The sequence below is a fragment of the Rattus norvegicus genome, chromosome 11, assembly GCF_021556685.1.
Source record: "Rattus norvegicus strain SHRSP/BbbUtx chromosome 11, alternate assembly SHRSP_T2T, whole genome shotgun sequence".
Lineage (NCBI taxonomy): Eukaryota > Metazoa > Chordata > Mammalia > Rodentia > Muridae > Rattus > Rattus norvegicus.
Genome location: NC_141544.1, coordinates 85,063,453 through 85,089,278, shown reverse-complemented (window position 1 = coordinate 85,089,278; position 25,826 = coordinate 85,063,453). Strand labels below are relative to the sequence as shown.

The 25,826-nt window shown below is 44.1% G+C and overlaps 1 protein-coding gene across 4 annotated transcripts in view; it reads right to left on the bottom strand.

Annotated features, from left to right (window-relative positions):
- Positions 1–25,826, bottom strand: part of Atp13a4 (ATPase 13A4) — a 139,151-nt gene that overhangs the window by 26,889 nt on the left and 86,436 nt on the right. For all 4 annotated transcript variants that reach the window (XR_015632658.1, XM_087575804.1, XM_087575805.1 and 1 more), the window contains 10 exon segments: positions 22,738–22,872; positions 20,286–20,456; positions 18,618–18,775; positions 17,278–17,466; positions 15,221–15,282; positions 13,117–13,267; positions 11,342–11,428; positions 10,979–11,132; positions 10,058–10,169; positions 4,648–4,772 (listed from right to left, as the gene is read on the bottom strand). Coding sequence is in view for 3 of the 4 variants with exons in the window: in XM_087575804.1 (XP_087431930.1) it covers positions 4,648–4,772; positions 10,058–10,169; positions 10,979–11,132; positions 11,342–11,428; positions 13,117–13,267; positions 15,221–15,282; positions 17,278–17,466; positions 18,618–18,775; positions 20,286–20,456; positions 22,738–22,872 (1,344 nt within the window). In the remaining variant the exon portion in view is untranslated.

Genomic DNA, 25,826 nt, shown 5'->3' with positions numbered 1-25,826 from the left:
CTAGGTACTAGCAGGATCAACACTGGATATGCTCAGTAACAACAAAGTCAATTATCAATGTCTAAAAAACAGTCAACAGCAACACTGCCAATCCTGAATGGATACACATGTTGAAATGATCAGATAGTGATCTTAAGAAGCTATTATTACTTGAGCTCTAGGCATGGAACCCTTATAAATGAGAAAGACAGAATAGACTCCACAAACATGGCCTCTGACCTCCACACATGCGCCATAGCACACACATAATACCCACAATGCGACAATAATTAAAATTTTAAAAAGAGGGGTTGGAGATTTAGCTCAGTGGTAGAGCACTTGCCTAGCAAGCGCAAGGCCCTGGGTTCGGTCCCCAGCTCTGAAAAAAAGAAAAAAAAATTTAAAAAGAAGTTATTATAACCTTCCTTTACATAGTTATAGCCAGCATTTACAAAAAAAAACAAACAAAAAGATTCAGCCAATTAATATGTATGGTTGTAATGGATAACTTAGAAATAAAAAGTCTAACTAACACTTGAATTTTTTATTCACTAGATTTTTAAAAAAATAAACTAGATGCCCTTAGGACACCAAGCTCACACACTGGAGAATAAAGAGCACTGTTTTAAATGAACAGAGGCTTGGGTTACTAAAAGGACTTCTACTCTTGTCAGTAGAGACTAAGGAGAGGATACAGAGATTAAAGTGTGTGTGTGTGTGTGTGTGTGTGTGTGTGTGTGTGTGTGTGTGAGAGAGAGAGAGAGAGAGAGAGAGAGAGAGAGGAAAACTCCCCCAAAGCCTGTAAGAGATTTCAATTTATGAATTCCAAGCATCCCAGAGAACACCAAATAGGTTAAACTCAGTGAGAACCACCCTCAGAATTATGATAGTCATGCAATGAAAAGTCCAAGATAAAAGAAAAAGGCTGTTAGAGAAAACTAGCACATTGCACACAGTAGAATAATGCTCAAAATGACAACAGACTTGTCATAAAATCAGGAAGACAAAAGAAGACCTACTGAGTAGGATGAACAGCCCAGATACAGCAGGGTAACTGTAAAACCTGTAGCAATCTACAGGTCACAACGGCTGACTGGGAAAAGAGGGGACAGAGTGTAAGACTGGCCAGGCAGCAACTGCTGCAGACAGGTGAAGCTGCGGTTGCCAAGACTGGAAACAGGAGGGCAACTGGGGAGATGCCCAGAGTGGGGGTATCTGTCTGCACCAGAGTGAGGCTTGGAGTAGGGATGTGTTTAATGACACACCCATAAGAAGACACACTCAAAGCACTTCTCAACCCATCCAGTGATCTGAAGAAGAAAACGATCTTTGTTCATTATTGAGAACTACAGGGTGATTTGGAGAAGTTAAGTGACCTCCTCCTCAAATCTTAAAGAAGAGGGAAAGATTATAAAACTACAGCAATTGTTAAAAAAAAAAACAGGTAAGAGAGTGAGAGAATGGATCCAGGAGGCTGTCACAGACCTGTAATAACCTGTGATGCAAAAAATAGAAATTCAGGATAAAATTATAATGAAGAGAGAACAAAGGCAATAATTAAATGAACAATAGAGAATATTTTCTTCAGAGGAAGAAAAGCACACTAAAAGCGCTCTGTTCCCAGAGACTGCCCCACCTGGGGATCCAGCCCATATACATACAGCCACAAAACCCAGTCACTGTTGGGGATGCCAAGAGGTGCATGCTGACAGGAGCCTGATATAGCTGTCTCCTGAGAAGCTCTGCCAAAGCATGGCAAATACAGAGGCAGATGCTTGCAGCCAACTATTGAGCTGAGAACAGGGTCCTCAATGGAGGAGTTAGAGAAAGGATTGAAGCAGTTGAAGGGGCTTGTAACCCCATAAGAACAACAATACCAACCAACCAGAGCTCCCTGGGACTAAGCCACCATCGAAAGAGTACACATAGACAGACTCATGGCTCCAGCTGCATATGTAGCAGAGGAAAGGCTTGTTGGGCAGTAACAGGAGGACCCAAGGCTCAATCCCCCAGTGTAGGATGTCAGGGTGGAAAGGCAGGAAGGGGTGGGTGGTTGGGTTGGGGAACGCCCTCATAGAAGAAGGGGGAGGGGATGGGATAAGGGGTTTATGGATGGGAAATCAGGAAAGGGAATATCATTTGAAGTGGAAATAAATTTTTGAAAATTCAATAAAAAAGAAAAAATGTTATATGATTAAGAATTTCCCATATACAGAAATAGTGACATGACTTAAAAAGTGTTTCAGAACATATTGATAAATAATTAAGGTGGGAAAGGGCAGATTGTAAGGAAAACATCTTGAGAACAAAAGATTTTCACTGATTTTTCCAAAAGTACCAAGACATAATAAAGATTTTCAACTTATTAAGCTATTGCAAGTCCTACAACATGTAATATGTTTCATTAGCAGTTTTAATTAACTGGGTTTGTTTCAATAAATATTCTTTCTTCTTATTGTTCCAAGCCAAAAAACAGTGCTCTGTTCCAGACTGAATTAGTGAGCAAAGGAAAGGAAAAATATATGAGTATTCCCAGCTCCAAAGTTAAAGAAGAAATATTATGTGTAGGTGAAGAGTGTGTTTCCTATAATGAGCTGGCATTGTGTTTTACAATACCAGACTCAGAAAACAAAAACACCATTCACTCATATACCGCTGGCAAAAAAACAAAAACAAAAACAAAACAAAAACAAAACCTTTATGCCTCCGTGAAGACAAAGAAAGTTGTTGTAAGGACTTGTGAGAAGTCAGAGAGCACTGTGCCCTCCATCCATCCAAGAACCATAAAGAAGAAATGAAAAATACTCAAAGGGCAGCACAGAATTTTCAACACAAGAAAAAGGGACTAAAGACTCAACTGGAAAGTGAACAGCTCTTATCCATACAACCCCCCTAAAAGCCTGGAGACTGGCTATGAACATGTATGCACTGGATACTCTTACGTCATCTTGGCAGAAGCTAAAGTCCTGTGAGACAAGGGAGCCTCAATTAAGAAAATGCCTCCATGACATCGATCAGACTGTAGGCAAGCCTGTAGGGCATTTTACTATTAGTGGTTGATGGGGAAGGGCTCAGCCCAATGTAGATAGCACCATCCATGAGCTAGTGGTCCTGTGTTCTACAAGAAAGCAGGCTTAGCAAGCCATTGGAAGCAAGCCAATAGACTAGCACTTCTTCATGGCTGCTGCATCAGCTCCTGCCCACAGGTTCCTGCCCTGTTTGATTTCCTGTCCTTACTTCCTTCAGTGATGAACCTTGGTATGGAAGTGTAAGCCAAATGAACACTTTCCTCCCCGACTTGAATAGCAGCATTAAACCCTGACTAAGACAATGTGAAATGTAAGTGCTAATGATATTTGAAATAGCAAGAGCCACCAAACTATCCCAAGAAGACCTAAAAGTCAGACTGGAGAGTAGAAAGGAAGAAAGTGAAATATTGCTTTGTGAGATTGAGAATCATGGAGTGGATAATGTGGAGGAAAACAGAAGGACTCCAGAGTCCCCAGCTCCCACCTTTGTCTAAGGAGGTACACAAGCGGGTAAGAGTTTTGGAAAAGATGTGTGTCAACCACACAGGCAATGGAGCTTAAAGCAAGGAGGAAGCAAGACACTTGAAATATAAATTAGGGAATAAGTTACTCACCTGTGATATCTTCCTTATTGAAAAGCCCAAGCATGTTTATTAAGTAATGTCATATATTTCCCTGGAGTGATCCTTCCCCACCAACCCTTTGTTTATGAGATCTGAGGCTTCACGTTAGAGTCAAGATGACAACGTGTTCTTTTTTGTCCAGAACTAGAGATTCCGTTTACTGATGGGCTGTCAGCATAGTTTATAGTCCACACTGACTAAGATACTTCTCCTTCAGATACTTGACAATAAAAATAATCTTCTTTGCATGGCCCATATCTTCCTGTAATTCAGCTCTTATTTCAAATGCCAACAAACAGAGAGGCTTCTCCTGAGAGTCTTGCAGAGGGTAGGTGGTCAGGCACAGTTGATCAGACTGCTCTGTCTGGGATTTTGGAGGAGGGGTTGTTTTTTATGCGTTTTTATTGTTTGTTTTGATTTTTTATAATTTCATTTTATAGTATTTTATGGATCTGAGGATTTGCCTGTGTGTACGTTATACACATGCCAAGTACCTATGAAGGCCAGGAGAGTCAGATCCCCAAAGCTGGAGTTCCTCATGGCTATCAACTTCTGGGTGGTGGAAAGTGAACCCTAGACCTCTGGAAGAGCAACAAGTATCTTACCTGCCGAGCCATCTTTCCAGCCCCTTGGTATTTGTTGTTTGGTTTGTTGGTTTTGTTTTCTTTTTTCTTAGACAAGATCTTATTCTGCAATTCAATCTGCCCGGAACTCACTATGTCCTCATGGCTAGCCTCAAACTTGTGGAAACTCTCCTGCTTCAGACTCCCGCATGATCACAGGTACCACCATGCCAGCCCCCAGACTGTCCCAACTTGCATATCTCAAAATGTGTTGCACTACCCGACTCATCGGTTGTCTCTTGCCTCATGGGATGGATGCTTGTTGAGCAGCTCGCTCTTTGGTTGCCAACAGCCTAAAGTGCAGCCTTGACATTGGTACACTATTTGTTAAGTGATCCCACTCTGTGCATCTCCAAGGTACCCCTGTTTCCATGATATACTGTACAGGTCTACCTGTGATCATGGCAGTCCGTATCCGAGCAGAGATGAGCTCCTCTAACACAGGCCTTGTCTCTTCCTTCAACCGATTTTCCAAGATCAGCAATCCCAGAAATATCAGGTCTGATTCAACCTTCTCCCTGATTAGACAGAAAAGCACGTGAGATTTTTTTTTACAGTAATAATAGCAAAAAGACCGAGCTCCCCGTGACATTGCCCCACCCACCAACCCCTGCTCCAACATTGCTCCCCAGCCACAAACCATCCTGAAGGGAACAGGTCGAGGCAGGCGGGCAGCTGCAGTAGTTAGCCCAACTGAACCAAGAAGAAGTACTTGTAGGACTAAAGTTTGGCTTTGGCCTTTGCAGACTTAGCTCATGACTGCTGGGGACTCTGAGAGGGCTCAGCTGACTTTCATCCCCTCATCTATTGACCATAGAGGGGAGACAAAGTCATGTCAGTTAAGTGAGAAACAAGAAAAGTAAAACAAAATACCAGTTTCTCCAGAAACTACGGTTATACAGGTATCACTTTAGCCCCATAAGGTATGGTATTGGTACATAAATGAGTCCTTTACTAAGGTCAATCTGGACCCCCACTTCTTTCTCATCTGGAAGCTCTGTTCTTCTGCATAGAATGCACCTGCCCTTAGGGAGGGCACCATCAGAGCATCTGCATGAATATCCTACAGACCAAGTATGCACTGGGGATTAGAGATTTGAACATTCCTGCAGTCCTATTATTTAGACAAAGATACAGAGACAAGACCCCAGCACCACCTAACTCATGCGGAATGAAATGCAGATTAAAGCAGCACCTGATCAAGCCTTCACACTGAACGTGAGCATATGCCTGCTAGGGGCACAGCATTGATGGAGACGCTCCTAGAACGTTATGAATCCCTCCACTAGGTGGCAGGACGTGGAGAGTTTTCAGCTCCTCCTCTCAGAGCAGATCCTGGAGGACGACTCTCTCACTAACTGAGTATAGTATTTAAGTTCCCTTACGGTTGGTTTCCAAGCTATGCATCAACTTCTCGCCTTGTCTCCAGATGAACCACTCACCGTGGATATGCTCTACACTTCATCACATCCAGACTTTTGCTCCAGACTGAGCATGACAAACATTTCATGATCTGCCACAGAAATCCTATGTCCTGAGTCCCGCCTCACGCTGCCTGCCTCTAAGTCTCTTCTAAAGGGGAACAACTGCTCTCTCCACACCTTACTTCTACCCTGACTAGCTGGCTCTTTCTTATTAATTCATGCCTTTCAGTATTGACTTATTGATCAGCCCCTAATCCCCGAAGGGAAGTCCAGCTGAGTCAAGATTCTGCCCACGTGAGTGATGCCCACGTGAGTGATGCCCACGTGAGTGATGCCCACGTGAGTGATGCCCACGTGAGTGATGCCCACGTGAGTGATGCCCACGTGAGTGATGCCCACGTGAGTGATGCCCACGTGAGTGATGCCCACGTGATGCCCACGTGCAGAAGGCTCTCAGCGAGCACCACCCACTCGGCACCCTTTGATGCCTGCTTTCCATCATGTATGGCCATACTGTGAAGAGGAAGCCATTTGCTCTTTCTGGCTTCTCACTAGAACTGGACAGTATGTTAGGCTCATCACTGTCTATTGAGCACCTACTAGGTGAGGAAAAGAAGGAGAAACTCTATAGATGCTGCAGGAGCTCTGACTCCAAGATTTCACATTTAAAGAGGAGGAAAAGATTAGACATGGCCACCTTGTTCATAGGAAAAGCTGGGAATTGTACTGTGGCAGACCCAAAATCCAGAGGTCTGTGGGGTTAAAGGATGGGCAGGCATTTTTAGTTAGAGTTATTAGAATCTTTCTGAAGGAGATGTTTGCCCCTCCCTTCAAGGATAACTTAATTGATGCCTGATTAGAGTTTTACAGTCTTTCGGTGCCTTCATGCTTGGGCCACAGGACTTAGATATTTTCAGAGATTATATGACGTGAACCAATAATAAATTACATGAGGTCAAGAAAATGGCCGAAAGTTCAAACACTCAGGGTCATCTTAGAATACCCATTCCTAGCTCCTCTGGCTTTTGGCCAGCATAGAACTCAGTGACTGATATGATCGGGACACCACAGTTCTGATCTGCTGCCTTCGTGACCTGGAGTAAACTGGTCTCCCTGCATGGCGTTCTACTACATCTTTGGCTCTCAACGTTTCTATCTCCCAATCCCTTCACTCTTCCTTTCAGGCACATTAAATCTGAGCCAAGCCGTGGAAAGGAATGAAGGGTCTCAGACCCTGCGGTGTGGAGTAATACGCTGCTTTCCTGTTCCTTGAACTCACATCATACCTCCCGTAGCATCTACGCTAATAAAGACTAGTTGGTGTGATGATGCAGACAGTTGTCAGCCCGGAGACAACCTCTTTCTTTCTTAAAATTTGTAAAACCTTTAAAGAAATATGTATAGAGCAGGGCAAAAAGCTTCAATAAGACTTTTATATCGATGCTAGAAGTACTATCAGTAAACACACTCAGACAGAGACATGTGTAAACACACACACACACACACAGAGGTGGGGGGAGATGGGGAGGGAAAGGAAGGGAGAGAGGGAGGGGGAGGAGAATGTTCTGTCTTGGTCAGTATCAGTATCAGCACCATGCCCACCTGGCCTCAAGTCTTTCTAGTTCAAATTGTGACACCTATTCTCAAGTCCACTTCCAATTCTGACTTCAGTGACCTGAGCTGTGCTGATCAGATAGCAATATTCAGAACCTAAATCGCCAAAGGATAGAGCAATTAGTTTAGCTCTGAGTCCCCATGGTGTCGATGTGGCTTGAAGTGGGAGAGCTAATATAGGACCCAAGAGAAGCTCCTACTTGTCAATTTGTGTTCAGGCCTTACTAAACTTTGCAAGATCAGAATTTAGATGCCAATGCCTTTAACAAGGGCAAGCAAGCCCTCTCCTGCAGACCACAGCGCTCACCATTCCCAAGTGTACAGCTTCCTCCACAGGGAAGTGTTTGTTACACCTACTGTTCCCGAACGGGGGATTTACAGCTCGTAAGTGCACTCACATCACACTGGATAAGAAGCAAAGCAGCCCTGTAAACAGCATCAGCACCACGTCCAATTCTGCACAACCCTTCCGGGGCTCAAAGTATCTGTACTTCAGATTGTGACATCTATTCTCACGGTCCACTTCCAATTCTGACTTCACTGACCTAGAACCCAGTTGACTAGCTGGCAATATTTAGAACTGAAATAGCCAAACTTCAGGAGGTCTCACTCAGGGACTGGTCCAATACTCCGTCCCCCAAATGTGACACTCAGTGACAATCTACACCTTCCTCCTCTGGGCCTCATTTGTCCCAAACCTAATCTCAGAGGGTTGGTCACATCGGTCCTTCTCAGCAGGGACAGAAGTGATTCTACATGATATTTGGGGTTCGGGGTAGGGGGACATCTTTGCAAGTGTGCAGGATTGTCTGCAATGATAAATCCACAAAGAGTTATCACTCACCCCTCACACTCTTTGAATATTTGACTGAATATTCATAGATATTTTAGGTCACCAGCATTTGTGTTGTTCATATTACATCATTATTCTGTTAATATATACACTGTCACTCTATATTCATATTGTTTCATTAACCAATAATGAAAGTGTTACTAGTATAGTTCTCCCAGCAAAGGTTTTCATAAATAAACACAAAGTATTTTTGCAGTTCCTCAGTTTTGCAGGAATACTGCAAGTAAGCGAATTGAGAGGAATTTGTACTGTTTCCTTTTTAAGTTTTCCCAGGAGTTGTTAATGATGTCACTGAACTGCCTTCCTTGCAGTAGAACTGGGAGGCATTGAGGTTGCATTCATAGCACATGTTACATAGCAGGAAACCGCTGACGTCTCATGGTGTCTACCCTCAGGTTCGAGCAACTGTTCTGTGAGGGGTGGAGGGGAGGGGAGTGTGTGTGAGTGTGTGTGTGAGAGTGTGTGCATGTGTGTGAGAGAGAGTGAGAGTAAAAGAGAGAGAGAAAGTGTGTGAGTGTATTGTGAGAGCATATGTATGTGTGTATGTGTGTGAGAGAGAGCATGTGTGTGTGTATATATATATATATATATATAGTGTGTGTGTGCCTATGGGGTGTGTGTCTGTATGAGGTGTGTTTGTATGTATGTGTGTTCACTAGGGAAGAGGAATATGTACTCATGGTGTGTGTGTGTGTGTACCGGCACGCACAGACACACATGCACACACACATGGAGGCGCATGTAGAAGCTAGAGAGGAAATCTCCAGTGATGTATTTCATTGTCCTAGAGCTCTCCACCAAGGCTAGGCTGGCCGGCCACTCAGCCCAGGGACCTGCCTGTCTGAGCCTCTCCATCAGTGTGATCACAAGCACAGGGCACCAAGCCTCACATTCCTAGTGATTTCTGAACTCAGGTCCTTGTATTGGCAAGGCCAGAACTTTCCCAACGGAGCCATCTCCCCAGCCCCCAACCTGTTCGTTTGTTTTACTGGCTTCAGCTAAAACTTTATTAACCCATTATTTTTATAACAAACTATATCCTTCTTCCTTTTAACTCCTATATATGGGGAATTTTTACAGATGATATGTGCAGATAATAGCACGTATAAATTCTAAGATGCTGAGGGGAGAGGTGAAAGTATAGTTATGACTAAAGACTGCTACGTCTGATGAATTTGAGAAGGTGTGTGTGGGACTCTCTAAGTTTAAAACATTAAAAACCAAAATGAGGCTCGATTAACCCTACAAGCATAAATACTAGTAACTGACAAAAAACAACACAAAACAAAAACTAGAAATGTCATTCAAGGCAAAATTAACAGGATAGCCCCCAAGTGGCAGAAAAGCAGCCACAGCCACAACAGTGAATGTGGAACCCACCTCAACCCCGATTTTAATTTACACACATCGAAACTTTGTGCAGTGTGACCCTTGGAAGGGTTTCCTGTTTCTCTGTAAACATTACCTAGATTTCATAAGCACAATTGACATTTGTTGTTTCCTTAGCTGTGAATATCTTATTTAGAAGGTTTTGTTTCTAAGCAAATGTGACGTTTTATTATTTCTAACAAATATGTGGGTGCTTTTTTTTTAATATCATGATCAGAGCCCCAGTTTCAAGCTCTAAAACTGCTGGTTATTTCCACATAACTGGTTTCACTAAACCTTAAGGTCGCCGTATGTTTTCATGTTGTACAGCTTTTTTCTCATATATTCTGACAGTGTTCGCATCAGCTTGGTGATTGGGCGGGGCAGCAGGACTGTATCCCTACTCTCCATTTTCAGAGATGCCTAGACACAAAGCCTGACCACGTTGTGTTGCTAGGCCCACCCAGCACCTTTGACCCCCATCCCAGTCAGATGCACCTGTCTTCTCCAAACCATCTTCTTCAGGAAAACCCTCCCCTTTTACCTCATCAAGGTAGTTGTGGGACAGTCTGTTTCCAGCTTCTTGTAGGCCAGAGCTATGACCCGGAAACCCTGTGTCGTATAAACCTGGAGCTCGCTAATAAAAGTAGTTGGCACTGTTTTAAAAAAAAAAAAAGCAAACAACAAAACCATAGTGTTTACTCAGCCAGCATGGGTGGAGAGATTCTTCACAATAATACAACTCTGACTCAAGAAAACACGCTTTTACAAAGTTACATAAAGCCGGGTGGTGGTAGTTCACACCTCTAACCCTAGCACTTGGGAGGCAAAGGTAAGCAGATCTCTGTGTGTTCATGGCTAGCCTGGTCTACAGATTGAGTTCAAGGACAGCCAGGGCTACACAAAGAAATTCTGTCTTGGAAAAAAAAAGTTTGGGTTAACACCTTAGGATCTAGTAAAGCTGAAACGAGACAGAAACACTTGAATAATTAAAAGAAATGCATAAATTCTTTATTCTCCAAATACTTACTAATTACTTGTAATATGCTCAAGCCCTGCTCTGCAGACATCTGTTTATTTTGGATATAAACAGTACGCTGACAGTGAAACTTAAAAAGATTGGCTGTGCAGAGTACTTAGGGGCTCCCGTACTTAACTGAGAGGAGATAGGCAGGTGCGGGGGGCGAGGGGGAGGAAAGTGCTTTCTGGCTAAGGAACCAGATGTGCTCAAGACACAGAGGGTGGGGTCTAAGACAGCTCAGGGAAGCCCAAGATGTGAGGGATAGGGCAGATAGGGACTGGGAACTACAGAAAGGGAGATTCTTAAACTTGGCTTTGGTATTGAGCTTGGAACACCCATGAATCAATCAGAAAGTGATGTCCAGCCAGCAACCGGATGTAGAGTGTTCTGGAGGCAAAAAGTGCATATGGCGCATTTGCATCCCACGCCCGTTCGCTCACCAACCTGTGTCAGGTTGGCAAAAGCTGGCCACTCTCTCTGGTGCACCTTTCATGAACGCCATTCGGCCACCTCCCGTCTCCTGGACGATGACCGTCATCCTCTGCAGTGCGGATGAGAATGGGAATTGATGGAGGATCGCGAGCCCTTCCGCTGGGACCTGGTTGAACCGGAGAGGCGCTTACTGGCGGAGTGATAGTGGGGACTAACCGCCCCCGCCCCCACCTGAGTTCCTGTTTTACCAGATACAGGAGAAATATAACGCATTTTTATGTCATCAGTTCAAGACACATCCACGAGCTTTCCAATTTGCTGTCAGCAGTTTCCACTGGTTTGGATGCTATGGGAAGATCAGTGTGTACAGCTTACCTGGCCCACTGTGTCTGGCGGCTTCACTACCATGGTGTGTGCCAGCATTTCCTTGTTGTGGAAATCATCCCCAGAAACAGTCATTTCCTGTTTCACAAAGGAGATAGTTCACTGGGGTTTGTTTATTCGCACACCGATACTGGGTTTGCGCCTCCCTCTTGCAAAGACCCCCTCAACCACCTCAGTATATATTGCTGGCCGCCTTCTGTGCTGCTAGGCTGGTGAATCTGGCTTATTCTATTCCAGAAAGCAAAAAGCAGGCCTCACTGAGAGGGGTAGAGCTTGAAGGACACGCACTCCTGAATTATTCATGCAATTTATCTGGCTTTCGCTGTTGGAACTGCCGCATAAAGGTTCGTTCTCTGTTTCTGAAGAGCTTAACTTGCAAATGTTGAGCGTGAATCTCCAGGCTTGTTTTGTGTGGAGCAGGCAACTCACAGCCTTTCTTTCCCCAGAGTCACTGTTGATCCTGCTGTTCCCTATCTGTCTAAAGTGGACCAAGCAGGGTATATTTTTGCAATATGCATGATTACCATCTCAGAACCACAGTAATAATGACTCTAAATTATAGGCAAGGAAAACCTTCTACCTAAAGATATTAATGTTCTTTGTAATCATCTAATTGGGGTGCCTGATGCAAAACAATATCAGGAAGGAAAATGTAACCTCTTCTTAGAGGCACAGAAGCAATATTCCAGAGTGGATGAGAGGCTACAAAGCAACCACATCCGTTAGAGGAGAGTGGGTCCCCAGAGACATCTCTTCTGTGCTCCCACAGTTCCCAGGGCCTGAGCTGTGCACATCCAGGGAGAGAGAGGTTAGCTGCAGGGAAGAAGCTCAAATCATGTTGCCTCCTCCTCCCTGCTTTGTCCACAGCCGCAGTAATTCCAGAGATAGAGGTCTTAAAGGCTACCTCTGAATATGGTTCCTTCTGAGAACAGATTAGCATTCTTTAATCTTTTTATATGGCTATCACAGCACGGTTTGATCCCCTCACGCCACAGTCACGAGAGCCAAGGTCCCAACACCCAGAAAAATCAGGTTGAAAAATCAGGGCAGAGCTGAAATCAGGACAGAGAGAGCCAGGTTTCTAAACTGCAGGAGCTCTTGGACCTAGTTTAGAATCTCGGGAAAGCTCCGGAATGAATTCCGCTCTCCGTCTTGGAAATTAGAGGAGTAGTCAATAAAGTACAACCCTTGGTTGCAGCCGCTCCCCCACTCATCCCAAGCACTATGGGATGCCGTGTTTCCTAATTCTATGTCCCTTCTTAATACTGTAGTTCCTAATACTGAAATGTGTACATTTTGCCTTTCTCTTTGTAATGAGAAGTAGCAATTGTGTATGCTTACGGGATACACTGCGGTGTGTGCTTTGATCCACGCGGATATTATCAAAAGGTGCAATCATGATAATTAACAGGCCACCACCTCATCAAGTTAACTCTAGAAAATTCCAAAGCCAGCCCACAGAATGGTAGAATTAGAAAATAATTCTAGAATTGCAATTGTATTGACAACTACCAGACTTACAATAGGTGGCAAATGCTTTGGCGCTTACGAGGACACTAAGATCGTTACGGCACCATCTTGTCTAATCCCCCAGCAAACCGACAGTATACAGTGCTGTTCCGATCAGAAAGCCAGGCTTGAACGAGTTTGCCCCTCATACCGTATTGGAAACCCCACGTTCATTCAGCCTTAAAGGGCTATGATACCGCTCGTGTTGTGCAGGCACTAAAGAAACTTTTTGCGTTCGCCGAAGGTCAGACACTTACCCATTGGGTGGCTTCAAACATTTTGAGGTCCAGAGGGTCTCCCTGGATGGTCCCATCAAGAAGAATCAGGGAGTGGCAGGTGGCCATGGCTGCACACAGTGGGCCCCAGGGTACGGCCTCGCCTGAGGCAAAGCTGTGGACTGCCTGGAAACTGAGAGAGAAAGGAAAAGAAGATGAAGTCCTGTCTCCTCAGGAGCTTCTCGGGGGGGTCTCTGATTTAATGTGCACTGCAGCACTTCCCTTTCCCTAGTCTCCACAGGACAACAGTGTGCTCGCCAGCCTTCCCTTCAGTTCAGGAACGCTAGAAAGGCTCAGAGGCTGTTCCATGCTCCCTCTCCTTTTGTGCCTTAATTCTTCCCAGACTTATTTAATCCGTATGGGTGGAATTAACTAGAGGGACCGCCCTTTGCTCTGAGGTCTGCTTGTACCTCCGTGACTAGGCCACCTCTCTTCCAACTGTGGGCAAACTCCAGGTGTGTTCTATGCACACCATCTTCAATTAGCCTCACAGGGCTGGGCTACTTTCTGTATCTGTCTCCCAACGTGTAAGATGATTGGTCCATATAAGTGAATGAATGAATGAACGAATGAATGGGTTAATTCTTAGAAATTTCACAAGTTATCCTTGGAAAGGACCCTGTGCATCAACCTCTTCAACCCTGGCATCTTGGGTCCGTATTGCCGCCATTTTCTTCACTCTTTCCTACAGGAAGTGACTATCTAAAACCCATGGAAATAAAACTCCAATGCTGTACATGAGTTTCTTTTCCTAATTGGAAGTAAGTCAGTGAGTTCATCCTTGGCCTCCCTAGAGGAAGGTCCACTTTAGCCATGTTGGACAGCTCCTTACCTAATGTGTAGTGCAATAATTGGGTTGGAGAAAAAAACTGTCACATCATAGAATATTTGAATGACAGTAGTTTCTTCCTATGAAGAGGCAAGAGCTGCAGCTTAGAGCCAATCAGAATCTACCTGCCCTCCCTCCTCTCATGTTAACATGAGATTTGGATTTTGAACTAGCTCGGTAGCCCGGGCAGGCCTGCAGACTCCTCAATAGCTAAAGTTCTAAGACTGCACCGCTATGCACAGCCTAAAAAACCCTTTATGGATATATACGTCATCTGCATAATGTAAGAGGGACTACACTCACAAATCGGACTCGATGCATTTGAAAAGAAAGTTAAAAAGGACATGAAGTTGGGTGGGCAGAGAAGGGCATGTAGGTCAGGGAGGAGTCAAGGAAGGAAATAATACAATCAAAATGCACTGTAGGAGAACCTCAAAGGATGACTTCAAATGTTTAATTACAAAAAGCACTGCAATCGGCCTTGTGTGCATGAAATACTTTGTGGTTCAAGTGTCAAGGAAGGGCCTTCACTTTCAAACAGTATTATGTCACGTGTACCACACTTCCAGTTCTAACCAAGGTGGAGGTGACACTAGGGAAGATCAGCAGACCGGGAAGCAAACTCAGATGTGGCCACAAGAGGGCCAGGTTTGCAAATCTCTAAGACAGCAAGTTGAAAGCTGCCAACACCACAGGCCACCCCTACCCTTCACCCCCCCACACCCTACCAACCCCACCCCTAACCTGGACCCACAACACAAAGGACTCTTTTCTTGATGAGCAGATTGGCAGGCAGAAAACAAGGTTCCCAGAATCAGAGTACTAAGGAAAAGGAGTACACCACTTCCTGCTCCATAAGGATCCCTCTTCTTGAAAAGCAGGATAGTCAGTGCTACCCTTTCCTACTATGTCACAAAGGAGAGTGCTTTTGTACTGCCCAGATCTACTACTGACTGATTATAGCAATGTCTGGAAAATAGGCTTAAAGCAAAGTTCATTTTCGGGAGAGTGGGCAAACCCCACCACCACCACCTCAGCTTATGGGTGATGGAGTTGGTATGAGCTGCAGGCTAACATGCATGTTCAGAGAGACCTGGGAAATTCTAAGAGGAAAAATAAACCAATGAGACTTCAGCAATCATTGCTTAGCAGAGCAAAAGTCCAACGTCTCCCCAATAGTAGCTTGGAGGGTAAACGTGAGGCTCTGGGAAGAGGCAAGTCATAGATAGCACAGTGCAGTTAGCTCAGAGTACTCACCCATTCTGGTCACAGGGTACAACTCCCCAAAGATCCAAGCCTCCCCTCGTTAAGGTGCCTGTCTGAACAGAATTAAGCCTTTGGATTACATGGAAAATCTACTCAGGCAGTAGTGAAGACAAATACACTTTAATAGAGAAGTACGCATCAGAAAGATATTGCCAACATTGCTCCTTTAAGGAGGACCACAAAAAAGTGGACATCCGGGTTCTAAGAAAGACATTGCAACTTATTCAAACACGAGAGTCTTGAATTGGGCATAAACCTCTGTGACCTCTGTGCTAAAAAGAGCAGAGTATCTCCTTTCACCCTAGGGGACTGGGTTGCATATCTGATGACAGATAGAAGAAAGAAAGAGGCCTTGGTAAGACAGAACAGCAGACGGGGTGGGTCCTTGTTTTTACAGGAGGAGCTAAAAAAAAGTCATGAAAACTGAGTAATGGAATCTAAAACTTACCTACAAAGCACTGCAGAAAAGAAGACTAAAGAAATAGCCTACCATGTGATTTTTTTCTTTTCTTTTCTTTTTTTTTTTTTTTTTTTTTTTTGGCTTATAAAGAAGTACTTGATAATTTCCTCAGTCAGTATAACAACAAGGAACTCTAACTAAGTCGAAATACCATCTGTGAGAGTGGAAAAAAAATTACCTAATCCCTCCAACATTGAAGCCCTTATCTACAACATGATCATAACCACCCAGACCTGTCTTGAATATTAAATTAAATAATAGGAAGCGAGTTGTTCAATGTGAATCCCACAACGTGAGCTCACAATAACGAAGGGGAAAGACCCACAGCTCCCGCTCACTCTTGTCTTCAGGCCTACGTTACAAGACTCATCTGATCCCGTTTCTGTTTTCAAACTCGAAATACGACATCCTAAGCAAACGTTCTTCCCTGTGATGCTGCTCTGCTCGTGGTGCCGGAAGCACGGCTGTGGTCAGGTGACTTTGCGACTCTCTAATCCTAAAATGCAGTTGCCGTGCCATCAACGCCCCCAGCCTTCCGCACTGTTGAACGCCTATGAATTTCCTCACAGGAAGATGAAGATGTTTCGCAAGACGGATGACGGTGATGGCCACAGAGCAGTGAAGCGTGTACTTAAGTGCTAGTGCACAAGACACTTCAAATGTCTCGCGTGGAAAACTATCTTATATTTATTTCATCACCCCCAAAAAATTAATTCAAAAGAACTGATGGCAACAGAGGCCTCCAACTGCTCCCTGTTGCTTGAAGAAATATAAAAATATGTTGACTAGATAGACATTCGAGGTTCGCATACACACCCTCTTCTAATATTGGCATCCTGTCCTATAGTTGAACCATACGGTCTAAACTACGCTGTCTGGCATTGTCCTGTCGCCATGGCAGGCTTTTGTTCACCTCCTTGTGTGCCGTGGTTTCCATCCAGTCCTCTAACAGGACTTTTAATTCACTTCTGTCCCCTACTCAATATGTGTGACATAAGCAAGGACCAGAAAAAGACTCAAGTGAGAGGCTGGTGGCCAGGGGTGGCAGACATCCGAGAGTTAACCTTCAGCATACACTGCAGCTGAGAGCACAGAGCAGAGGGTGTGTCCGAGGCTGTATCGTCAGTAAGAGTCTCATATTAACACATAGTTTAATAAGCTCTTGCCCTCATTCCATAATTCCATTAATACTCATTCAGCATTGAATTAGGTGCCAGGCAATAGTCTTAAGTATCAGGATACAGCTGAAAACATTATAAACCACTTAAAGCATGTGTGCATGTGCATATGCACGTGTGTGTGTGTAGGTTTTGACTGCATGAAACAGAGTGTATTTTGATCCATTGTCTTGCATAGAGTCTCACGGCTGAAAGGACCCTAAAAGATTCAGTTTCTACTCCATCTTTTCAAAAGCCCTGGGGTCAGAAAATTCATTTCCCAGATCACACGCGCACACACACAACCAGAGGTAAAACAAGGTCAGATGCCTATAGCCTGCCTATTCCTTCTGCCTCGCTAAAGAGAATAGCGTCTATCCATTACAACGGCAGTGGTGAGTGGCCTGGGACCAAGGATGAAAGACACATACCTTGTCAAAGCAGACAAGGTTTAATTGTCCACACACATTGATCCTCTGGGGGCTAATGCAGAATATGCCCTTCTTTTTCAGCCTCCTCTGGGCATAGATGATGCCTGTGGTCAGGGCGGCAGGGAGGGCAGGAGGGACTGCAATGGTGATAACATCCAGGGCTTTTCTCACCACCTCCTCAGGGGGTTCCTGGAAAAGAAGAGTGTTCAGTCATTAGAATTAAATCAGCAATGAACGGCTTTTTGCCTGTGACCTCCCCTGCTCTGTTTATTCTGAGAAACAGCATCAACAGGTCAAAGGATCTGACCACCGCTGCCCTCCATATCTTTTCTCCAAAGTACAAGGAGAGCACCCGTAACTGTTCTGCTGTGACCACTGCTGCACCAACTCACTGTGGCTTTGCCAACGCTAGGCATCTGGTTTCATTTGGAGATCTTCATCTGATAGCTACAAAATGCTCCTTTTAAGAAATATTTCCTTTTCAGGCTAACTGTGGAAGTAGCGGAAATCATGGGGAAATGTGCAAGAATAGAATCGTGTTGGCCTGTCAGCAAACAAACCGCTCCCCCTCTGTCCCACAAGATCTGATGGCTAGCCCAGAAATGAGCAACCAAGTGCTCCTATGTGGATCTGGGTGCCTGTAAGCAGGGCTTTGGCGTTTTGGTTTGTTTGAAGATTCTTGGAAAGCATGTCCTTGAATAAGGGCAACACATAGAAATAAGGTCAAGATATAGCAATAAAATATACAGTGTGTATGCATGGGCATGTGCACCCATGTCTGTACACGTGTGTGTGTGTGTGTGTGTGTGTAAGAATATAAAGGCATCTCTCCTGAGAGACACAGCCAGAATACAGCAAATACAGAGGCGAATGCCAGCAGCAAACCACTGAACTGAGAATAGGACCCCCGTTGAAGGAATCAGAGAAAGAACTGGAAGAGCTTGAAGGGGCTCGAGACCCCTTATGAACAACAATGCCAAGCAACCAGAGCTTCCAGGGACTAAGCCACTACCCAAAGACTATACATGGACTGACCCTGGACTCTGACCTCATAGGTAGCAATGAATATCCTAGTTAGAGCACCAGTGGAAGGGGAAGCCCTGGGTCCTGCTTAGACTGAACCCCCAGTGAACTAGACTATGGAGGGGAGGGCGGCAATGGGGGGAGGGTAGGGAGGGGAACACCCATAAAGAAGGGGAGGGGGAGGGATTAGGGGGATGTTTGCCCATAAACCGGGAAAGGGAATAACATTCGAAATGTAAATAAGAAATACTCAAGTTAATAAAAAATAAAAAAATAAAATTAAAAAAATTTAAAAAAAGAATATAAAGGCAGCTTACCCCACTGAGCACATAGACACACAGAGTATAGATCATGCCAATGGTGGCCGTCCCTACAAGGCAAAGAAGGAATCTGATGGCATCCCTGTAGAGCTTGAAGTTCATGGGCTTGGGGTACAGGATAGACCTCACGAGGTCCCCCTTTGCAGTGTTGAACCCTGAAATGACAGGCAGACGTCCCACGCTTTCAGGATAATAAACGTGACTGCGGGTAATCTAAACATCTACATCACCTTGGTTTTCTCTAGAGCAATGTCTCTCAACCTGTGGGTAACAATCCCTATTGGAAAACCTCCATCTCCGAAAGAATTGACATTACAATTCTTAACAGTAGCAAAGTAGTAAGGGCACCAGTGGAAGGGGAAGCCCTTTGTCCTGCCAAGACTGAACCCCAGTGAACGGGATTGTTGGGGGGAGGGTGGTAATGGGGGGAGGATAGGGAGGGGAACACCCATATAGAAGGGGAGGGGTTGGGGGATGTTGGCCCGGAAACCAGGAAAGGGAATAACAATCGAAATGTAAATAAGAAATACTCAAGTTAATAAAGATGGAGAAAAAATATTCTGGTCTAAACAGAACTAGAGATGTAGCTGAGTGTAAAACGCTTGCATACAATAGCCAAAGTACTGGGGTCAAACCTCAGTACTAAAATAATGTATTGAATTTGATGTTTAAAAGAATGTTAAAATTGCTTTCAAATGTCCGCTTCGTTTGCATTTATTGGAATGTTTCATACCAACTAATTGGATAAAATATTTGCATTTTAATTTTTTCATGAAGTTAAAAAATATTTATTTTTATTTCAAAAAAAAACAGTAGCACAATTACAGTTATGAAGTAGCAATGAAAATAATTTTATGGTTGGGGGTCACCACAGTGTGAAGAACTGTATTAAATGGCCGTAGCACGAGAAAAGTTGAGAACAGCCGCTCTAGAGAATCTAAACCTAACGTTTAAACCCAAACACAACGTTAGGCAACTAGAGCAACGCATCAGGCTGGACTGGACTAGCATTACCTTCCGCAGAGCCTGGTACTCTCCCTGGCTTTCTTCAGTCTAACTCCAGCTTCAGTGCGTACCAGAGATGGAAGCCATACCCAGGGCACAGCACAACTTATAAAGATGTGACCCTGTGAAGGTGCTCACACACACAACATGTACCCTTTGCTTGAGTTAAAATGAAGTGGACCAGCAAAAACTGATGCACTCATTTTTTCTCATAGCTTTTGCTGCTAAATGTCTAGTTTCTCACTTCCTACGAGGAATGAACTTGAGATTCTGGTTAGAAATGCTGAATTTCTGGCCCAGCTTTCTCAGGTATTAGCGAATCATTCCTCAACCATCCACTTGGCCTGTGTAGTTTCAGACTCTTTGTGTGTATACAATGGAGGGGGTCAGGCGAGAAGCATCTTAACTGCTGGCTGGATCTTCAGACAGAGTTTATAAACTGCAGAGCACACAAACAGTGGTTATTGCGATCTGTTCCACTATTTTTACTAAGAAGCATAGCCCCCCCTCCTTCGATCAGCAAGTCAACGTTTAGATTACACAGACTTACATATATTTGTTGCGCTGCCCACTGGGGGATCCTGACCTAATACATTTAAGGTCCTAGACACACTCATTGAGAAGACATCATTACAAACAGCCCATAGAGAAGCCGCTCACCCGTCTGCAGGACCACTGCTCTCACAGTCCCAGAGCCGGCCGCCTTGGCCTGGATGACTTCTGTACCACAGAAGAGAATGTGCCGCCTAGGATCTGCTTCAGACTGCATCTTCCAGGGTGCAGAGCTAGCCGTCTGGGATAGCGGGGTTTTGGTGACAGGAATGCTTTCTCCTGTAGGAAAAAGCATGTATCTTACTTCGTGGGATGGAGTGCCTTCCCCATATAGATCACTACTACACTCTCGTGTGCCACAGCACTTCATCAGGAGCCTACTATGAAACAAAGCAGTCTGAGAACTGGGGACACAAGACAAGCAAAGGTACTAGTTGTTGAGAGCTCTGTAATTTAGAAGAGGAGAGCAACATGTAACCGAATATGTAAAATGTCATTATAAATACTGTATTATTTTAGGTTAAACATAGGCATTCAAATAGGTTGGGGAAAGACATTTACAGAAGAGCAAGCTGTGTAGTCAAAGAGTGTGGGAAGTAGGGAGAGCAAGGACATAAGGCCTAGGCAGATGCTCAACCACAGAGAACCCAAGAGTGACGAGGTTAAGTATAATTTTTTCTGTAGGCCCTGGTATCAGGTGTCAGGGAGACAGGTAGCTGCTTTAGTTTCTAGTGTAATATTACAATGATCTGTAAGACAGAATTCTCTGCCCAGGATACGAGGAAGGAGTTAAAGTCTCGTGAAGGTGGTGGGTGGACTGGGAAGTGATCACAAACGGCACAGCTGAAGGGGGTGGGACCGGAAGTACAGCAGATTGAGTGGAAATAGAGAGGAAGCTCAAGGAATAGGAAGGTTAAGATGCTACAAAACCCGAGGGAATTTTGTATCAGCAGAGTAGAGGAGAGAACCAAAACAGCTTCACGGTCCCTAGCTTGGAGCCTGAGGAAAGGACAAGCAACAGTAATGAAAGTAAGGATTCTAAGAGGATCAGAAACTGCCTTCGGGTTATTGTAGACTGATGGAAGAATGGTGTTGAAAGGCCTTGTGCATGGTGGATAGTTATTTGGACCTGGTGATCATATGAGGCCTTCATTAGGGACATTTAGTCAGAGATCACAAGCTTGTGCATGGCAATTAAAGCTGGAGAAAGAGGGCCTGGGCTGGGGTGGGGTGGGAGGAAACAGAGACAGAGATTGCCTAAGAATCAAGCAAAGGGTAAAAGAAGGAAGAGATAGGAACATAGCCCTGAACGGTGCCAGCACTTAGGGGGTCAGAGGAAGAGAAGGTGAAGAATGAATTCAATGGACTGGGTGAGTGTTCAAAGCACCCAGAGAGAACGGGGTGTTAGAAAGTCAAGACAAGGAGAGTTCTGGGGAAAGATGGTCAGATAGCCAAAAGAAAGAACCATCAACAAGATGAAACTCGGTGCACACGTGCTTGTGACTGTAGCAGCTGTGCCCATGTGGTGGGAGGAACACATTGCAGTGAAGTTAGTTCTCCTTCAAGGTAACGCTCAAGCTGTGGCAGCAACCAGGGACAGTTCTGAGGAAGATGGCTTCATAGCCTCCAACTGGTCTTTGCAAGACAGGTAATTTAAAAACGTCAGCATCGGGGCTACAATCATTATGAAAACTGATCTGGGCACTGGCAAATTCCCAGAGTTGATGGGCTTTTATGAATCTGTAGATTTTTAAGGAAAATAAACCTAGTCTGCCACGATTGCCACCCACTTTATCTGTAAGCTTATATTGGAGGGAGATGACCATTCTTGTCTCTGTTCATGCTGCTCGGGAGAAAGGACTTTAATAGGAACACAATACCTCACTGTACTTCTACTGGTCTCAATTTCATCCATAAAAAAGGCATCCTCGTCTTACTGAAATCTCATTGCTATGCTTCACAAGCTTGACTGGGTCACTTCTCCTCTCTGTATCTTAGTCACAAAAACTGTGATCTAGAATGGCCTCCAAGGTCCACCCCTCAGACCAGTGTGCTAGTTAAAACAATAAATAAAGTCAGTCCAAAACATCCATGTATCTTCTGGAACTGCCAGATTTGTCCACGGTTGCACTGTGGCCTTTTTAATATTTTCAGCCTAGGCTATGAAGCTTTGGCCTTGTGAATTGCAGGATGTCATTGATGGCTGTCAGACCTTCTGAGTTTATAAGGGGCATTTTATTCAAGTATGTTAAGATATAGTTTTGAAAGGTCTAGTGATCCCCACAATCTTTTAAATAATTTCAAGAAGAAAATGCAACACACTCGGCAGGGTCCTGAACGCACTGACTTGAGCGTACAGGGAAGGGTTTTGATCTGAACTCTCAGATTCAAGCACAGCAAGACTAAGCAAGGTTGCAGAAGCAGGAAGGTCACCCAGCAGCCCTGTATCTTGACTTGAGCAAAATTGTCATCTGGGTAGAAGAAGAGCCAGCCAGGATGGTGGAAACATATGTCCTGAGCCAGCCCAGCAGAGGCTACAAACATGGAGTTCCAGCCATACCTGTCAGCATGCCTTCATCTACCACACAGCTGCCATCAATCAGAACGGCATCACAGGGCATTTGCACTCTGCTCCCTGTCAGGATTAATAAATCTCCGGGCACCAGGAGGCGGGATTCCAGGTCTTGGGCTCCAGCTGCAAGTACGAGCAGAGACAGTCAGGTTCCGTTCCCATAAAAGCAGTCCCTCTGCTCTGTGTTAGAGATTCCTAGAGACGATGGTGAAGAGTGCGAAAAGAGAGGCCAGCCCTCCACACTGCTTCTGACTTTAAAGACAAAAGGAAGGAAGGAAACAGACTGCATGAAATAAGGTCCCCAGAGTAGCAATGATGCATAAGCCAAGAAAAAAATAACAACAAATTCAGAAAAACAGATTTGATGTTTACAGACAAAAGACTGGTATTTTTCACATAGAAAGATATCAACGAAGTTATATACAGCAGCAGTGTAATAAATTGCTAGTTACTAAATACACACACACACACACACACACACACACGCACGAGTGGCATGTTAAATATTTGAAAAGCTGCTTGCTTTTATTCATTTCTTCCTTCTTTCCTTGCTTCCTTCTTGGTTCCCCATCTGGATGGCCTAACTTCTTTCTTCCCTTATTCAGACTCAAAGAAGTCATGGGTTTGAGTATATGGACAGCCGTGAGGGACAGGTTTGTCAACTTCACACAATCTGAAATCATCTAGAAAGAAGGTCTCAATAAGGGACCGTCTATTAAGTTAGCCTGTGGGAATCTCTGCGAGGGGTAGTCTCAGATGAGTCAATTGAAGTGAGAAGCCCCATTCTGGTGGTTGGAATGAAATACCCCCCCCCCATATTCTCAAGCACTTGTGGCCTTGTTTGAGAGGCTTAGGGAGTGTGGCCTTGTTGGAGGAAGTGTGTCATTGGGAGTGGTTTTGAGAGCTTAACAACTTGGAGCCACCTTGAGGTGACTCTCTCTGCTTTCCGTTAAAGCAGTTAAAGACATGAGTTCTCAGCTGTTTCTGCCACCATGTCTGCCTCTTTGTTGCCATAGATGCTTAACCCAATGGAACTGTAAGCCCAATAAACTCTCCTTCCTTCTCTGAGTTGCCTTGGCCATGGTATTGTATCACAGCCATACAAAAGTAACTAAGACACCAACCTTGAATGCGGATGGCAGCATTTTATGGGCTGGGGTCTGGACTAGATGAGGGGGGGAAGGGAGCTGAGCATTCACATGCATTAGTTCACTGCTCTGTGCTCTTGATTGAAGATGTAACGGGAGGAGCTGCTTTATGTTGCTACCAGCCTGACTTTACCCCAGGGAGGACTGTGTATTGTTACCCTTCTGTCGCTGTGGTAAAACACCATGACCAAGGCAACTAAAGGAAGGAAGGAAGGGTTTATTTCATGCTTGTGGTTCCAGAGAGAAAAAGAGTTTCTCAGTCTCATGGTAGAGAATCATCGCACCAAGCAGGCATGGCCACTGAAACAGCAAGCTGAGAACTTGCTCATGTCTACAACCATAAGCAAAAAGCAGAGAGAGAGCACACTGGGAATGGCAAAAGGCTTTGAAACCTCATGCCACACTTCCTCTAAGAAGACCACACCTCCTAATCCTCCCCAAACAATTCCACCAAAATCCAAACATTAAAGACTACAGGGGACATTTTTATTCAAACCACCATAGACTGTACCCTGGAATTGGGAGCCAAAAATCTCCTTTCTCCTCTGAGCTGCTTTTGTAAGAGTATTTTATCACAGCGACAGGAAATGAATCTATGCAAGTGTCTGGGAAGATGGTCTGCAGGCTACTGGTGGTATTCGAGTCTAGATGTGAGCGGCCTTGTCTCTGATAGAGCTCAGGTCACTGTACAGCCATAGTAGCAGTGCCCAGCCGTGGAATATTGGGGTCTGGGATGTGATACAGGTGTTCCATGGAAGTGAAATGATGGAAAATTGATTACATCCAGGCTGAACCAATACAGGTTCAATACAATACAGTAAGCAGATCTACTAAAGTCAATGAAAGCAAAATTTCTCACATTTAAAAAAAAAAGTTCAAGTACAGAAGGAGCTAAACCTTGAAAGGACCTTGGAGCTGAAGATATCATGAAGTGATAAATATACCAACACACATGTAAGTTTGTAGGAATACCTGCATATTACCATGTTGCTGGTCTATTGTTAATACATACTCTCTAATGCTTTCTTCTGAGAAAACCTAAAGGCGGTGATGGCCTAATAGGGGCAAGCACACCATACACTCAAGTATTGGATTTTCAATTTCAGCCATACCTCCCCATGCCCAACCATGAAAACTTCTTACAGAAAAAAAACTGATTACAATCTGTCAAAGAAATATATGATATAAGCTGGAAAGTCTCTGTGCCACTAAATAGGAAAATGTTCAAAGAATAATGGAGACAACAAAAAGACATCAAAGTCACATAAAGGGCCTGGCTGCCCAAATCTGTAAATATTTTAACAAAGTAAAGAATAATAAAGATTTATAACCATCGAGTAAACAGGGTTTGATGAATCCATAACGGCATAGATTAGTGGGTAAATAAATAGGAAGAAAAATAGATTTTTTTCCTTGCAGTAAAATGGCAATTAAATAATTAAGAAGTTCAAATTATAACATCCCTATTTGTCAAGTAAAAGTAATAATTAAATCAAAAAACATCAGTAGAAAATAAATCCAGTAGGTGAAAATTTCATGAAGACAGTCTTTTTATGTAGTCTCAAAATATTCCTCGGCAAAGTAACTATTAATTTTAAAACGAAAAGTAGCAAACGTACAAAAGGTAAGAACTTGAAAGCATCCTACAATTAAGTAACCCAGGTTGCTATTACTAATAATAGAACAAATTTAAATCCTACATCATGATACGAAGAAGCAAGCACACACATGCACACACACATACATGTACACATACATACATGTATGTGCATACCTGTGATTTGATTTGCCAAAGCCAAACATAGGGACATTTTACAGAATAAGTAGAGTGGGAGAAGATAGGTCATGGAAGAAACAACTGAATAATACTGATATATGGCAAATAACTCCACCAGGTGGTCCCACAAAGAACAGTATGGAGAAAATAGG